The 18,615-nt window shown below is 41.6% G+C and overlaps 1 protein-coding gene across 1 annotated transcript in view; it reads left to right on the top strand.

Annotated features, from left to right (window-relative positions):
• LOC137627812 (histone-lysine N-methyltransferase 2A-like) overlaps positions 1-18,615 on the top strand; it is a 66,518-nt gene that overhangs the window by 33,936 nt on the left and 13,967 nt on the right. Inside the window, exons 10-13 of the mRNA XM_068359178.1 lie at positions 1,732-6,296; positions 14,736-17,517; positions 17,872-18,047; positions 18,288-18,450. Coding sequence (XP_068215279.1) covers positions 1,732-6,296; positions 14,736-17,517; positions 17,872-18,047; positions 18,288-18,450 — 7,686 coding nt within the window. The remainder of the gene's footprint in view (positions 1-1,731; positions 6,297-14,735; positions 17,518-17,871; positions 18,048-18,287; positions 18,451-18,615) is intronic.

Below are 18,615 nucleotides of genomic sequence, written 5' to 3'. Positions count from 1 at the left end.
GAATTTAACACTAAAATTTATTATTTCTGTATGATCAAGTTTTCAGCTTTTTATTTCTGTACTTAGCTTAATATTCATATACGTGCCCACCCTCCTCCCCACTGATAAGTGTCGTCAAGAGGATAGGATAATAGTTTAACTTCAGGATAAAGAAACCGTACAACATGTACACGTATATTGCTGTTAACTACAGATCTCATTGCTTTACTAGAAGCTTTAGTGTATTGGAAGGAAAGAACAAAGAGAATTTCTTAATTTTAAGCAGTAATGTCAATATTTCAAGTTCCAGAGACAAAAGCAGCTTAAACATGAGGTGAATATAGGAGTAGAAAATTGTATTGAAATTATCTTTTTCCTCGTGAGATGTTTTGTTGCTCTACTGTGCCTGTGATTTTGGTGATAGCAAAAAATCCAAGCATAACTAATACTGTTTGTTATCAGGTATGAAGCGTGTAAGTTTAATCTATTATATAAGGCCTATTTAAAGTTTAAATGAGCGAGTGAATTGTGACTGTGAGTATCTGTTGCTTGTTTGAAAAGTTACAATGTAGAGAATGGACATTGTTTTATTTATGCTATAAAGTGTATTCTTTGTCATTCTAATTGTACAGTGTGTTATGAACTTCCTGTGAATTGTACTGTATTTATTGTTCTCATAAACCGTATGTTTATTTTTCCCTAAGTTTAGGCAGAAACCAAGTAAAAGTAACTATCTTGAATTTAAGGAATTGCATTGTAGATATGTAATTTATCTCCTGAACCCTTGTAATTGTAGGCTATAAGACAGATCTTATTACATTAAAAGTTGCTAAATCTTGTACTTTAAACAGGGATTATTTTCCATTACCATCAGTAGGAGTTGTCAGTAAATATAGCACCCATCAGCTTTTGATGCAGATACCCAAATACCCTGATTTTTTTCTTTTGTCTGTAGGACTTTTGGCCAAGTTTGGTGATAGGAAAGGTAAAGTGTTAATCTGTTCCCAGATTCATTGTTGTTTTTATTTATTTTTTGTGTTTTTATAATTCTTGCTGCTTCGATAGTGTGCTTAGCTTGTTCTCTTTGTGCTCGTAATGCCCTAGGGCAGGATGTTCTCTCTATCTGAAACCCCAAGTACCCACAGATTCAATTTGATTTTTTTTATAATTTTTTCGCATTTGAGTATTTTATTCGTCCCCTGAATCTCATTTCCCTTTGGATATTTCTTTGTATGTGAGTAAAATTTTCCTTATTGTACGTTTGCCATAATCTTAGGGCTTCTTTTAATTGAGTTTCTTTTAGAACTTATTTTTCCTTCTGAGGGGGATGAAAGGTTAGAGTATTTTCTTCTGCTTTTACTCTCCTTTTATTCTAATCTATCAAAGTAATTGTGTATTTTCTCTTAGTATTTATTTTTCCTCTATTGAATGAATTAGGGTCCTGTGTTATTTGAATGTCTGCTACAAGATCAGTATTTTAATTATTGCCAAATTTTGTCCATATTGTTGTTTACAGTTTTTGGATAATTTATTTTTGTAGAGGTCATATGTTGCCAAACTGCTTTCTCTCTCTCTTAGTTATTTAATATCCCTGAACTTCATCTGACAAAAAAACTTAGTCATTCTAAAATAATCCTACAAGATTGTCAGTCAGATAGCAAAAGAAATTTGACCTCTACAAAATGTGATGGTTTGTTGAATAATAGAATTTGTTAAAAATTCAAGAATGTAATGCATTTGTTGTTATTGCAGATGATGGAATGTGGACGTTGTGGTGAGTGGATTCATGCTCACTGTGAGAGCCTCAACAATGAACATTACCAGATTCTTAGTTTCCTCCCAGACACTGTAGAATATGTCTGTCGTACTTGCTTACTGGAGACTTCATCCAACTGGCTTGATGCTGTCAATAATGAACTGTTAGCTGGCTGTGAAGCTGTAATTAGTGCTCTCCTCAACAGCAAATGTGCCAAGCATTTAGTTAAAAAAGAACTACAGAAGCTGTCTACCTCTCTTCTATCCCCTCTTTCATGTCTCCCAACTTTGAGTGCTACTTCGTTACAGAAGAAAATTGAATTACTTGATACAAAAGGAGACTGTTACTTGGAACCGACAGTCAGTGGCAGCCAAGTAAATTCTAGCCCAGGACAATGTTATGGAAATTTTGAAGAAAAGCTGCCTTTGAGGGGAGACAGAGGTAGAGAATGTGCCATCTCAAATGAAAACCAGATTCATTCTCATGATGGACTAGTAACTTCACATACTGGAGATATTGCAGTCGACCAGATTAGTAATGATGGCAAAAGTTCTTCAGCACTCATAAATGTGTGTGGTCAACCAGTGAACAGTCAAAATCTAAAAACTCATAGTCCTTCATTGGATGAAAATGCATCAAAGATGGGTAAAGGAGACACAGGATTTTCAGGGTTTCACTATGAGTTTAAACATACACCAATGACTAGTGCTAGTAGTGATATTGTCTTTGAGAGTGATGTTGTGAGCAAGAATGACAGAGAACGGAAAATGTCTTCAGATGCTTTTAAAGAGAAGGCTAAAGTGAAAAAGAAACGCCACACACGTACTTCACTTCCTCCTGAAATTGGGACGGGTAATCAAAGTGATGGCATAAAATTAAGAGAATGTTCAGTGAGGCTTGAAGACATCTGCAAGTCAAGGTCTGCTTCTTCTTCCCCAAAGTTTCTCCATGATAGTGATAGTGAGGAACAGAGTGACTCTCAAGAAAGGCAAAATACCACTATTCCTAAATTACACTCTTTACCCAAAACTAATACCTTTCTGAACACAGGAGATTTGTCTTCTCAATTAAGGAACAAAATGATAGGTACTGGACAAGTGGCACAACTTGACAAAGAAGGTGAAAGAGGTTCTGGAAGTAGTTTCCATTCTTTATTAAACATGAAAGACACAGATTTATGTACAATAGGAAGGGATGTCTCGTGTACACAGGTTGATGGACCTAATGATGAGACGACAACTGCCAGTCATGTCATTCGTAATCTCTTCTATGAAGATCGTAATTTGTCCATGTTAGAGTCAACCGCGGCCTTGTTAGACAAGAAGTGTGAGACAGTCACCAAGGATAAAAAGTTTAATAGTAGTCTAGCACAAGTAGAGAACCAACTGATTAGTCCCAAAGACAAGATCACCAAAGATATTGATGATGATTGTGTTAGTAGTGAGGCCAGCTCATACTGTGATACTGACACCGAAATTGAGAGTATTCAGGATGACCCAGAAGAGCCCAAAGATTTATTAAGTGTCAAAGACAAGCTTAGGGAAGGCAAGTACAACACTGTTCTACAATTTCACGTTGATACCGCCCGAGTCATTGAAAATGGTCGGCATTTAAATAGAGTTCAGACTAGAAATGTTTTAGTCACTTATGCTAAACACATGAAAGAAAGTTTTCCATGGTTTGAACTTAAAGCAGCTAATATATTTGAGTTGGTGGATCGCAAAAGGCCATTTCCTTTGCCTTACTTTGATCATAACTATGCTTTTCATACCCAATTACTGGGAAATACTACACATCACCAGTTTAGCTTGCGTGATATGCCTGCAAGTCGGAAGCGAAGCATAAGTCCACTGAAAGGCCAGAATAGCACGCCAGATCGTCGCAAGTGTGCTCTTTGTGCGAGAGAGGGTGACGATGAACCAAACTATGCCGGTCGGTTATTATACTTAGGTCAGGATGAATGGATGCATATTAATTGTGGCCTCTGGTCATCTGAAGTTTATGAAGAAGTTGATGGGGGATTACAGAATGTTTATTTGGCAGTCAACAGGGGACGATTGGTTAAGTGCTCCACATGCCAGGAGCGGGGAGCCACTGTTGGGTGTTGCCATAAGACCTGCCAAGCAACATATCACTTTATGTGTGCTAGACGCAGTTATTGCCAATTTATGGAAGACAAAAGAATATATTGCCCTGTACATATGAGTGCCACCAATGGTGAAGAGAAGTCTGATGATTTTCAGGTTAATCGTTGTGTTTATGTAGACATGGACTCTGAAAAAAAGAAGTGGAAGCAAGTTCCTGGTAACAGGGTTAACATAATTGTGGGTTCGCTTGTTATTAGAAGCTTGGGGAGAATTGTTCCAGAATCAGACAGTTCAGAGGCACTGATCCCCATTGATTTTATCTGTACCCGTAAGTATTGGAGCACTGTGGATCCCACAAAACAGGTATCTTACACATGTCGAACAAAGAAGGTAATGCCCTCTCTTGAAGATGCATTGTCTGGGGAGGGAGCAGCTGCCATTATCCACCGAACTATAGACCATTCTAAGGGTGAGGTGGCTGTTGAGAGAGAAATGGCTGCAGTCAGAAAGTGGTTTAAACATCTGGAGGAAAGCAAAGTAGAAAAGAAATCTAGAGAAACTAATATTATTCCTCCTCATTTGTGTCCTCTTTACCGCAGTATTAAAGAGAACGAGGTTGTGAGGAATGTAGATCAAGTGGCTCGTTGCCGTACACCGCCAGCAGTTGTTGAGTCGGACGTACGGCAGTGTATTGACGATATTATAGATAAAGTGAGTCGCTCGGTGGAAGAAGAAAGTTTGCTCTTTGACAATGACTTGCCAGCCATTGTCAGTGCTGATGACAATGAACTTATTTCTATGGTGCTTAATGATCTTGATGCTTGTGACCCTATTACTCTGCATTCAACCCCTTCAACCTCAGGCAGACCAAGCCCTTTAGATATGGAATTCTTGAGCAACTGCGATCATATGATGGACTCAGGGAAGGTGTCTCACTCAGGAACTTTGTCTCAGGAAACAGTTGGTAACTCACAGGTGATGTTGGATGATGATCCAGTGGCAGCATCATTGACTCCTCCAGTTTTGCACTCCCAGGCACTTTCTCAGCCAAGCCTTGAACCTCCTCAAAGTCATCCTCTTCACCACCACCATCACCATAGCCATCTTATACATCAGAATTCCTCTTACCAAGTGCAACAGCCAGCTCCTATATCCTCAACAGCAGTAATGGGAGATGTGGTTGCTGATGAGGACGATGTTAAAGAACCCATAATGGACACAGTACCGCCTCCATCCATTTTAGAAGAACAGCAGCATCTTGGTTCAGTGCCTTTGATTCCTTCTATAAGCAGTGCCAAGAGTAACAACAGCAGCAGTACCACCACACAAACCTCTACCAGTAGTCCCAGTCAGTCCAGTTGCAGTGACAACAAAAGTGACAGCAGCAGCAGCAACAGTAGCAGTAGTAGCAGCAGTAGTAATAGCAGTAACTCCTCAAGTAGTGGCAGCACTGGAGGAGAAAACAGCAGTCCTGAAAGATCTATCGGTGGCATTATTAGCAATACTAGCAGTCCAGATGCATGTTGTAGAGCTGTTGCTGAAAATCTTGGGGTCACTGATAGTAACAGTGACTCTTCACAAAGTGCTAGATGCATCCTCCAGAACTCCTCTACTTTAGCATCTGCCAAAGCCAGTTCAGCACTTAAACAAATTTGTAGAGTATTGCCAATGCCATCAACAAACAGTGGCAGACGTTCTTCCTCTGCCAGTGAACATAGTGATAATATTGCTCATGACCAATCTCCCCCAGTGTCCCGACGATCACCTCGCATTTCTGGAGAACACGATACCCTCAGTTCTAGCGGAAAGGGGAGCGAGAGGAAGAAGATCTGCATGAAAAGAAACTATAAGACTGTTATCAAGAAGTATCCTTTAAGAAGTGGAATGAGAAAGAGCAAACCATATGAGACCGTCCAGATTGAAATCAACGAAACCATAGAAATTCCAAGAGGTGAAGGCTCTGGCATGATGCGTAAAAGCTTGAAGCGAAAGTGGAGTGGCATTTTGGATTCTGATGAAGAACAGGAGGTGAAAGAACATAAAGAATCCGGAGATCAGGAGGGACAAGAGCACGAGTCAAATCACGGAATCAGTGATGATGAAAATGGCAAAGATAATTCAGTATCAAAGAAGGTCCTGAAGTTTTCAGATGACAATAGTGATATTACTGTTAGTATTGTCAACAATAACAATAACTTGTGTGATTTTTCGAAGTCACGTGTTCATAAGTATCGCCATAAAACAGTCTTACAGCTAGATGGAGCTGCTGATGGATCGTCATCAAGTGCAGAAATGAGCGAGAGTCAAGATGAAGGATTGTTGGATGAAGGAGAAAGATCACGCAGACATGAAGATTCACAAACTCCACCTCTGCATTCTGCTCTGGCCATGCGTATCAAGGAACAAAGTTTAGCTAGAAGTTCTCCAGGGGAAGAAGGACCATACAAGTGTGGCAAATGCAAGAGACTTTATAGGTATGTAGCTATTTTTATCTACTAGTAATTTGACGATTTTTATTATGTGAAGTACAATGCTGTATTACTATGTAATATTGGAATTCAATGGCTGGCCAGGTTGTAAGGTATGTGTGGATGCCTGAAGGTTTTTGTTACATGGAATACATGTTCCGTTGTATAAAGGTTAAAGGTGAGGGAGGTGATTGTTTGAATTGTAGGGGCATAAAATCACTTAGTAATTCAGGGAAGATATATGGTAGGATTTTCATAAAGGAAATGAAGACAGATGACAAGTACTAATATGAAACTTTGTGGGCTTAAACAAAAAAATAAAAGAAATCGTTATGCATATCAAGTATTCTGAATCAAATCAAGAAGATTGAAAGTACATAGAGGGGAAAGGCTTTATGTGGAATCCCTAGTTCTAGTAAAAGTAATTATATAATTGCTAGAGATGAAACGTTGATGATATAGAGAATTACAGAAGATAAGTATTTGATAATAGTTATGTTTAGATGATGGAAGTAAAGCATTTTGTTGAATTAGTAAGCAGAAGAGCAATCTGTTAGTTGGGAAAACGCATCTTCTATGTGAGTGAGTTATTGATTGTTCAATATCTTCAAATATGGAGTGATGCCAGAAATCAGGAAGGATAGTTATTGGGTACAAAGTTGTGGGATAAGTAAAAGACATGAATGGTGTAATGGTTAATGTTTACTGAATGGGGATAGTGAAGAGAAACTAGACACTAATTAATTTCCAAGCACTGCATGACGAAGAAAAGGAGAGTAAATGTGACCAAGATCTACTTGAAGACAAATGAAAACCTTAATTTTGAGAAACGTTATAGATGCTGTCTGAACAAAGATCTGGCAGTAATTTTAGTCTTCTAGAAGCATTTTAAACAATATATAAGCTGTCTGAGAAAATATCTAATGAATATATGTATAAATTGTGTAAGAATGGTAATATATTTATCAAGTGTAAATATAGTAGGTGATAGTGACTTTGCAGAAGAGGCAATTCACAGAATAGGAGAAGCAAGAAAGGAGGATTCAGGTTAGTATTAATGACATGGAAGACCTTGGAAAACTAGGACCTGATGTTTTAGAACTTCAAGCTTTGATCTAAGATTTGGGTGAATGGCTTTATACTTCCTCTATTTTTTCTTTTTTCCGTAACTGGAATACAAATCTACGGTATTTATTTGGGGTATTACTTTTGGCAAAGTTGAAAGGATGAACCATTAAAATTTAGCAAGTGGTTGAGCTCACTTTGCTTTTGGCTGGGATGATGAACAGTCGTTTCCGCTCTTCGTTCTCACCAAATATTTGGACTGGCATTAATAATGCTTTTTGTGCTTTTCCTTTTTCACTGAATGTGTGTTGACTTCTGCCGACCATGCATACTTGCCCTGGACGTGAGCACCGGCCCTATGGTACCTTCATGTCTGCTGAGGACACCGATCCTCACACCCTTTGTCCCTTCTGCAGAAGAGGGAAAGGTTTGAGTGACGGCGGAAGAAGTCTAAGCGGGTTTTTTCCCCTTTGAAGGTTTCTTCGAAGCAGAAAAAACCCAGGGCTGCTGCTTCTCGGCCTTCCTCCGGAACTCCTGCTCGTTCGGTCTCTTCCGAGAGACCATCAAGGAGTAGCACGGGCCCTTTAACACCTGGTCAACCTCGGTTCCTCGAGAGAAGGTGTCGCTTCCCCTAACAAAGCGGCCGCACCTCTCCCCCATGGGGTGTCCATGACTCTTTCTCTCCCTTATTACAGATGGGGTCATCCTTGCAGTTACTGGGTCTGCCCTTTAAGGATAACCTACTGCAATTTCTTTGCCGTGGTGCTTGTGTGCAGCTCTCGTCGACGTCAGAGGTGGATCCTCTTGCTTGTGTGTAAGTTGTTGCGTTAGAGGTGTCGTCCACTCCCCCTTCAGACTCTTCCACTATTGCTGTAGACTGCGCTTCCATCCTGCCGAATATCCTTCGAGGAGGAAGCAAAGTCCTTCGTCCATCTCCTGCAAGTGTTTCTCTCCCTCGGGAGTTAACTCATAGAGACTCCTCTTCGGAGGACTGCTGCTGCTAAAGGTCAGCTTACTGATCCACCTGCTCCCAGAGGGCGTCATCGTTCTCGTCGTGATCGCCCTCCTCTTCACCTTAGATGTGCACCTTCACCATCGGTGAATGCAGCCTTCCTTCACAGAGAAGCCTCCTTGTCCATCGTCTTCTGGCCCTCGACCTTCTGACGATGCTGCCGCTAGTCCTTGGACTCTCCTGTGGATTGCGCGATCCCCTACGGTAGATGGTCATCCTTCCAAAGGGCACATCCCTGTTCCAATTCTTCCAACACGCCAATCTTCTGCTTCTCGCCGTGTGACTACGCGTCACTCACCTGTACTTCATCCTGCTACGCGCCATCCTTGTGCTCACTCGTCGCCGACGCTTCATCATCAGCCAACGTGCCGTTCGCCAGTGCCCCAGGTCCCTGCGCAACGCTTTTTTGCCCGTCTGCGTACGTGCGTGCCATCTAAACATCTTCCAGATTGTGCTCCAACTGTGCGCCAGCACTCCCCAGTACACCAGCGCTCACCAGCACGTAAGCGCTTGCCAGTGCTCCTTCACTTTCCAGCTCATCAGTGTTCTCCAGCACGCCAGCGCTCTCCAGCGTGTCCACACACCAGCGCATCAGCGTTTGCCAGCACGTCAGCGCTCTCCTGCCCGCCAGAGGTCTCTGGCTCACCAGCGCTCTCTGGCTTGCCAACGCTTGCCATTGCACAAGCATGCTTTTTCTCTGCTAGCGCAGAGCAGACATCATCGACAGGCAGAACCAGACTCTGACTTAGAGGAAGTAGCGCCATCAAGAGGACAAGAAGGAACGGAGGGTCGTATCTAACAGGTCTCCGTCGCCCCATTCCCCTCCCCGCAAACGCATTACAGCGTGACCGCCTGAGAAAGAGGGAAAAGTCTCCTCTGGGGAGTTCAAGATCCCGAAAATTCCGACTTCAAAGGCATATTCAAACTGTCATCCAGCTCCAGAAGAGACTCCTCAAAGGGAACCTTTGGTCCCTTTCCCTTCAGGGGACCTCTCTGACAGTGCTAGTGTCAGTAAGCAGTACTGGTTCAGTGCCATGGTCAGAGCGGTTGTGCAAGCCTTCGGCCCTGCCTTTTCATCACGCTCTTCAGAGGCCTTGGCAGCCCAACAACATCCGTTGGCAACAGCTGAGTCCTGGCAAAGAACCACGGCTGCTTTACCCCTGAAGAGGAAAAGGCGTCTCGGATGCTATCACATCTCCTAGAGTAAAGCTGACCCCTGTGAGGCCTTCAAGGCCAATCCTACCGAGGAAGCCTCGCGAGGGACAGATGTCCTCCCTTCCTCCTTGGAAAGAAGACTCCCCTCGTGCGGAGAACTCTCCACCTCCTTTAGGAACCTGGAGGGATAGTAGCAATAGGCCTTCAAGGTTAGATTTCTACCTTCTTCCCCGCAAGGAGTTAAAGGACTCCAAGACTCTTTCAAAGTACTCAGTGAGGACCTCCAGACCCAAAGGACCCGTCAGCCACTCTAGGGATGTTCATGGCCCACCCCGAGGTGAGCTCTCAGGGGTGGAGGAAGGAGACTTCACTGCCAGTCTCACTTCAGAGGGGGTGCAGAAAGAGCCAGAATATGCTCTCTGGTAAATTCTGACTCTTATTAGCATTCTCAGTGGGTTTGCCAACCCTGAGATCTCCCCCCCCCCCCCCCCCCAAACAATACAAAGACATGGTCCTGGATGGTGTTTTTGGCACTCAGAAGCCCTCAAAGGCCAGTGCAGCCTTGCCATGGTCCCAAGGGCTGAAGAGTGCTGCACCACACGACCTCTGGTCAGAGTCGGAAAGATAATTCCACGTAAATCTCCTAGAGATGGAGGCGCTCTTTCTGGCCCTTCAACAGTTCCATCCATTCCTGGCAGGCCACTCCATGGTGGTTATGAGCGACAACACGGTAGTGGCTTACATCAACAAGAAAGGAGGTACTTTTTCGCAGCCCCTATACCATCTAGCAGTAGATACTGAGATGGGCCGAGATTCGCTCTATACCACTATTGGCACGCTTCATTCCAGGCAAGAGTAATGTGCTCGCCAACAATATGAGCAGAGCATCTCAGTTAGTAAGTACCAAAGGGTCTTTGGTTCATCTAGTAGCCAATAAAGTCCTGACTTTGTGGGGTTCTCCGACTATGGATCTCTTCGCAACGCACCTGAACTTCAGGCTCCCGTTGTACTGCTCCCCAGTCCCAGACCCAGACCCCAAGGCATCTCTGGCAAGATGCATTCCAACAACATCGACGTCGACGCCTTTCCCCCATTCTGTCTGATGTGAAGGGTACTCAACAAGGCCAGAACATCGGTCAAACTCTCAATTACCCCATAGCTCCACTATGGCATCATGCGGAAGAGAACTCCCTCCACGACACGATCTACTCAGACAACCACATGCCAGCATCTTCCACAAAGCCGTAGCTTTGCTACGACTTCACACCTGGAGACTATCCAGCATCTCCTCACTCAAAGAGGATTTTCACAAGAAGTTGCGAACAGGATGTCTGGATACCTGCCAAAGTCATCAGCAGCAGTGTACCAGGCAAAGTGGAACGTCTTCTGTGGTGGTGGTTGTCGTGGATGGGGTATCTCCTCTCGATGCCACTATTCTAGCTATAGCGGAGTTCCTCGTGTATTTGCGTGAAGAAGTGCACCTTTCAGTCTCGGCGGTAAAAGGCTGTCGCTCAGCCTTAAGAGTTGCCCTTAGGCTGAATGAAATGAACATTTCCTCATCGCTAGAATTCTCCTTACTCATACGGAGTTACGAACTTACCTGTCCTCAGTCTGAAGTGAGACCTCCTCCATGGAACATGGTTGAGTTTTCAGGTCTCTGGAGAGACCTCCCTATGAACCTTTACGCCAGGCAACAGATCGCCCCCTGACTTGGAAGATGGTGTTCCTACTAGCTTTGGCTTCGGCCAAACGAGTCGGTGAACTTCATGGGCTCTCATACAACATCGCCCATTCAAGGGGATGGGGAGAGGTAACGGTCTGCTTCGTCCCTGAATTTGTTGCCAAGACTCAGAATCCGCGGGTGGCGGATACCGATTCGGCTTCTTACAGATTTTGAGTCTCCGCTCAGTAACAGACAACCCTGATCATCTCTTACTCTGTCCAGTGAGGAGTTTGAAGCTTTACCTCAAAAGAACAGCAGCAGCCCGTCCCTGTGTGCCTTCACTTTTTGTTAGCACAGGGAGGAACAAGAAGAAGGTCACCAAGAATACCATCTGCTTGGATTCGCAGGGTTGTAGACCATGCCTTGAAACCTTCTCGTCGCCCCAGAGCCCATGATATCGGGGGCGTAGCTACGTCCCTAGTCTTCAAAAGAAACTTTTCAGTGACGCAGCTTCTAGAGGCTGGGGTGTGGAAACGTCAAACTACGTTCACAGCACACTACCTGCAAGACATGACCCACAAGAGGCTAGATACATTCTCTATCGGCCCTGTGGTGACTGAACAACAGCTGGTATAATACCTCAAGCTCCTTATTGGACTAGTAGCAGAAGGTTGAGGGCACTGTAACCCGATTTTAGTCTGTGTGAATGAAAAGATATTACTGGCTCTTATTCTTTTCTTCATCCTCCCATCTCTTGGGGGAAAACAACAGCCTGGGTTCTCTACACAAGCTGACAGCAAACCCCTGCAGGTAAACCATGTTTCCTTGTGTACCTAGTATTATGTCAATACTTTTTCGTCCCCGTACTCTGGCAAGGTGGTATTGGGAAAGTCTTGATTACAACAGTTTTTCCTACAAAGACTCCGAATGTCTTTTACCTTGACAGTCACACAGCTTGCGTAGGCCGTAGACCTTGCGTAGCAAGGTTTAGCGAAGTGTAGGGACTCCTTATTTTTGGTACTGTACCTACTTATTCAAAATAAGAAGCCCCTGGGTAGCCAAAAAGCCAGTTTTGCAGGGACGTCCACCCTCTTAATGGGCTAGTTACCCCTAATAAATAGCATAGGTTTGTATTCCAGTCACAGAACAAATGACATTCGGAGATAATTAGTTTTTTTCCTAACGATACAAACCTTTAGCTATTTATACAAACTTACCCGTCAACCCTATCCCGCTTGAAGTCCTATCTGCAAGCAAAGTGAGCTCAATCACAAGTGTGTGCGCTAAATTTTAATGGCTCGTACTTTCAGCTTCGCAGAATGTAATACTCCTAATAAATAGCTAAAAGTTTGTATCATTAGGAAAAATACAAAATATCTCCGTATTTATCATTTCACTCCTTTTATTTCCATACATATAAAGTGTTTGTAAAAAGGATTCTACTTTTCTCCAGTTTTGTCTTTTTTTTTTCTCTCTGTTATCTAAGTGATATTCATATGGTTATTCATTTATTGTCAGTTTTTTCGTGATGTTTCCTTGTTTGGAAGAATTAGTTGGGCAAAGTTAGCAGTCAGGTTAAACAGTAGGCCTGGATAAACAGTCTTAAGATGATGAGGGCCTATGTTTAGATGCTTCAGCTACCTTTCCAGTTTCACCTATTAGTGACATCTCTACCATCATGAATTACGTTTATTCCTTTGAACAAATTTGAATCAATTGATTTCTTTCTGTTACCCCGTGTTACCCTTCATTTCTCTATCTACTTAGTTTCCATTTATCCCTGTTACCATACTCTAGTTGACATTTATTTTTCTTCCAATCCTTTTAAATTTTTAAAGCTTTTCACTATCTTTAATAAACACACTGCATTATCACATGAAAGTGTCAACTATTTCACAATCCATATATAACTAATTTCCTTATTCCAGACCTTTGCAGCTATGTCCATTGTCTTTTCATTTACATTTCACATTATGCCATCCATGAAGATGTTGACCTTGCTTGTCACATACAGCCTTTCCATTTTCAAACTTTCCTATAACATAATTTTACTCCTGAAACTCTTGCTTGTCTGTTCTCTTTTCCTATCAGTTAAGTCATCTGCCTTACTTTCTCAATCAATTCCTACCATACACCTCCAATACATTATGTAATGTTATGCCCATATAATTCTTAGTTTCCTTTACAGTATCACCTTTGTCTCTATGCAGTGAAACAATTTTTCTTCTGACTCACTCCTTTGGATTTTTCCTTCAAGGCAAACCTTGCAACTCAAGGTCAGCTACTTGAACATACTATCATTCAACTATCCCCACATTCAGCTAATGAAAATACTCCATCAATAAACTCTGAACTATATTTATGTCAGACAATAAATCCCCTCGCATCTTTGTCTTTAGCTTTTACCTACAGGATTTTTAAACGTGGCTGCTGTTTCCTATATGCCTTTTTTCTAAGGCATCACCTCAAAGTTAAAATATCCCTTGAAAAAGGATTGTAATGAGACCTTACTTGGGTAAATAATAAGTGTAGGACGGGAGGGTGGAGACAGGAAAGGTATCCACCCATAAGCATAAACAATCTGGACCTGTGAACAGAACGAATCTTCTCTTTCATCTTTTATCATAAGATTCTAGTTGTTTATTAGTCTTTTTTTTTCTACTTTTTGAAAGAACCTTTGCATCCTTGGAGTTTTTATTCACTTTATTTTTTTCTTACTGACCATTTTTTTTATCACATTATATCCCTGAGGTGGACTCACATATCATTTTCATTTACTTCCATTCTTCTTTTTCATCTACATCTTTTCCCACTTCTATGTGGGGGTCATTTACTTCCATTACCATACCAATATTGTCAACTTCTAACTTTACTTTATAGTGCAACTTTGGAGTTTTACATCGGTTGTACCATATATTCCATGCCTCCAATGCTGTGCCGTATAATCCAAATTCCATAGATCTATCCATCTTTTATTTCTGATCCTCTGTTTGTATAATGTAACTGTACCTCATGTAATCTCCCTTTTCCCTTACTAGATTTCTTATTTCATGTTCTCACCACTTCCTATTCATATTCTTTCATATCCTTAGCAGACTTTGTTTTTCTCCCTTATATCTACAAACACTCCCTGCTATCTTTGTTATCTGACCATGGAATTTTTTACAACTCCCCATCTACTGTACTCCATAGCCCACATTTCATCCATTTTCTCTAAATATGCTCTTTTCACTTAATTCTTATTCATCTCTTGTCTTGTACATTCAGATATATTTTCATGCTTCCCTCCAGCTCAAAACAATCTAAACTTTTGCTTCAGCCAAATAATGATTAGATGAACCTCCAACCCCACACACTTCTATAGTGGATGTTAAAATCTATTGTGCAATTTCTCAGATTTTGAAAGGTTTTGTAATTGATTTTGTGATTTTATATAAAGATACTCACTCGATCCTGTAAACTTTGTAATCTTATGTTCTTTAATATACTCATTCTTTATAGTTGGTAAAGGGTTAATAGAAGATGGTAATTTTACCACTTTTCTTTTCAGAACGAAGGAAAGTTACCAGAAGCATATTGAGACATGTACTTTTGAAGTTGACAGTTCAAGTACTTCAGAGGATGAGGATGATCCATATGAAAGTAATAAACTTGAAGATGAAGATGAGGAGGAGGAAGTAAAAGCTGATTTGCCTTCATTTCCTGTGTCTGGAACTATACATGAAATATCTGATATTCCAAAATGCTCTATGTCCATCAGAACAGAGTCTGGGGTTGATTCTGCTTCACCAAAGATTCCTCTCCAGGACTTTTCAACCAGCCAAAATATTTCATTGATAGAAAATATAGTTTCCAACCTGGAGGCTAAGGGAATAACTGGTAATGTCTTAGATGAGGCTACTCAAGATAACTTGGATGTTGTGCTTGGCCGTACAAAAGCCGTAGGGGAAGAACAAACTGTGAAAAAGATTAGATTAGACACTAATTTACCTCGTCAGCCTGGAGTTCATAGGCAAGTTAGAACAGCCATCAAGAAAAGTTCTTTAGCTTCTGGGGAAGATGTCGAATTAGTGCAAGTAATTCCAGGTGGCCCATCACCAGGTACAGATGTTTTTGTACCTCCACCTGTCTCACCTGTGAAATTTAGTCCCATAGTGAAGAAAAATTCAAGTCCCAGGAGATATTCAAATGTGCGTTTACTTCGAGGGCCACGTAATTATAGTTACCGCCGAGCTCCCCCTATGCCTTCCCAAGAGCATCATTATCAGGGTATAAATTCTGGCATTCAGATGGCCCCTGCTACTGCTGTAACTGCAGCTCCATTACAAGTTACTATGCAACCAATGGTGAATACTTCAGCTCAGTTGATAACACCTGCTGCACCTACTGCTGCAACTTTCCAACAGTTTAGTGGTCAATCAAGCCCTTATTCAACCACAACTCAGTTGGCTTCTCCCGTAACATTAAGCCCTGCTATGCAGATGGCTTCTCCAGTGGCAACACAGGTTGCTCAACAAGTATCTCCACAAGTGAATCCTCAGGTTTTGACAGTGGTTTCTGCACCATCCGTGGCCGTCCCACAGGGATATACATTACAGTATGTAGGTAGTTTTCGTGATGGGGAAATGGGGCCTGGAGGAGGAAGTTTGGTAACTTATCCTACTACACCTGTTGTTGTCCCTCAGCCACAACTTGTTGTTACTCCACAGCAAAGTTCTGTTGTTATGCCACAGGTTGTTAACACAAACATAACTTACTCATTCACGACACCAGAGACTTTAGTTATCAATCAACCAACAATGGTTTCTGGTATGCAGTCTGTTCAGTACTTGCCACAACAGCAACAGCAGCCACAGACTCAAACTCAAGTTATACAACAGCACCCAGAACAGCAGGTCACCTCAGTTATGCAGTATAATCCTGCTGCTGTTTCATCTCAGCAAGGTACTCAGATTGCAGCATCCCACCATATACAGCATTCAACTGGACAAATGCACTCGCCTTGCTTGTCTTTTTCCGATATACACAACAGCCAGATATGCAGATCACAGCCTCAGCAAACTGCAAATATTTTGCCTCAAGAACTGTCATTCTCCACTGGAGGAGCCAACCCAGTCCATTTGAACCCATCCATTGGAGCTACTATGAGTACATCAATGCCATGCCACACACCGTCTGTAAGTTTACCAACATGTTCTACAATTGGTAACTATTCAACACAATTGGCTCGACAGCGGCCTCAAGCATCGGTAGCTCCTCAGATCGTTCAGCCTCTTTCATCTCTCAATACTATTACATCAACTGCCATGGACACATCATCTATTCAAGAGAGTGTGAGTCATTCTCGTCTCCCATTCTCTGAAAGGCCAATCTCGGGTGTAAGAACTGTAGCAACAGTTGCTCCAGCTGTAATCACTACAACTTCTGTCATTTCTTTACCAACCTGCAGTGCTACGACAAAGTTAACTACCGCTGAAACAAGTCCCAAAGTTGCCACTGTGCGACCAAGACCCACTTACAGTTATAGAGATGCAATGAAAGATAAGCAGGTTGAACGTCAGAAACATAGACAAGAAGTATTACACATAGAAAGAGTGATTCCAAATGAGGAGAATCAGTCCAAAGAATTCTTGAAGGCCCAAAATAGACTCCAGAGTGTTGCTTCAGATTCAGAATCTGATTCTGAAGGTGACTTTGCTAGTCGTAATGCAGATAAAGACAAAAAAGAACAATTGGAAACACAGTCGTACAGACTTGTTGTGCGCAAAGACACTTCTACCAGTTCTGGTTTCAGTGTTTTGCCAATCTCTGGTCCAGATGCCCCTCTCCCAGCTCCAGAAGTCAAGGAGTTGAGAATAAAGGCAAAAGTGTCTGTTGGTCCAAAACGAAAGAAAACAAAGAGTCGTGATGAAGAAAAAGACCTGATATTTGCCAATAAAGATATATCTCAGGATCTCTATGTTAACGAGCAGTTACCAAATTTCTCCGTCAACCCAATGCTAAATCCTTCTCAGGATGATCCATCCATTTTTGAAAAACCCAAGACTTGCAGCACAGAACCATACATTGTATTTGAATTAACTTCAGAGGATGGTTTTCATGTGGAGTCCCGCCATATATCGGAAGTATGGCAGAAGGTGTTTGATGCTGTATCTGCTGCGAGGGCTAACATGAAAATGGATGCTAAGGGTGCCAACAGTGTACAAAGTGACAGTGGGCCTGGTGGGGGAGCTATGTCTGGTCTTCATATGCTTGGCCTCACTCATAATGCTGTTCAGTATCTACTTGAGCAGCTGCCTGGTGCTAAAGACTGTCATAAATACTCCTTCCAAGTAAGTATTGTAGATCTACTGTAAAAATGAAAGTTGAAATTAAGTTAATCAAATTTAGGTAAATGTGGTGAAGAGAAAATATTAATCAAAGAAGAAAGTACAGTATGTTGCACATAAGAAAGTCAATCAATTATGAAAATCATGAATTTATATATAGTAGATGTGGACTGTTATACTAAAAATTTGAATAAGTATTTTCGAATGTACCTTCAATGTAAACAGACTTTCTAATGGTTTTTAAGCGTAGAACAAGGATTGGAAGTTTTCATTGATTTTATTACCTGTATTACATAATTGAGTTTTTTATTCAGAATTCCTTAAAATGGCTGCTAATTGAATGAAACTTTTTCACAGTTCCATCGTAGACCTCAAGAAGAAGGTGCTGTTGAAGAGAACCCAACAGGCTGTGCTCGTACCGAGTCTTTCAAAATGCGCTCTCCCTATGATATCTTTAGTTGGTTGGCTTCAAAACATCGTCGCATGCCTGAGCGTGCTCCAGTGCAGCAAGATGAAATACAACTTTCAACTAGGTAAGTTGAACAGTACAAGAACTGGGAATATTCAATTTGAACTTGTCAGTTTTAAGTAATTATTAAATTTTCAGGGTGTTGAAAAGAATTAGTAATCTCACATGTTTTTCCTTTGGTCATGTTATCTAATTTGATTAAGGAATGACTATTTTGTTACCAGTACTGAATACATAAAGGATTAATGGTGTTATGAAACTGTAATTTGTCAATTTTTTTAAACCTCCTTTCATTTCTGAACAGACGTGCAACGAGCTTGGAATTACCAATGGCAATGAGGTATCGCCATCTTCGAGAAACTGCAAGAGAGGCCGTGGGTGTTTTCAGATCTTGCATCCACGGTCGAGGACTTTTCTGTAAACGGGACATTGATTCTGGGGAGATGGTGATAGAGTATGCAGGGCAGGTAAGCATTTTAAATAGCATGTGCATAGGGAGACAAGTAAGAATCAATTGAAAGTTTTCTTTGCAATAGTTGTCAAAATTCATTTGAGTCTGATCAAATAATTGTTACTTCATGAAAAAAATCGTTGTTCCGTAACTGGAATACAAACCTACGCCATTTGTTAGG

The sequence above is a fragment of the Palaemon carinicauda genome, chromosome 35, assembly GCF_036898095.1.
Source record: "Palaemon carinicauda isolate YSFRI2023 chromosome 35, ASM3689809v2, whole genome shotgun sequence".
NCBI classification, from domain to species: domain Eukaryota; kingdom Metazoa; phylum Arthropoda; class Malacostraca; order Decapoda; family Palaemonidae; genus Palaemon; species Palaemon carinicauda.
The sequence above is the reverse complement of the archived record's forward strand: the minus strand, read 5'-3'. Positions and strand labels throughout refer to the sequence as shown.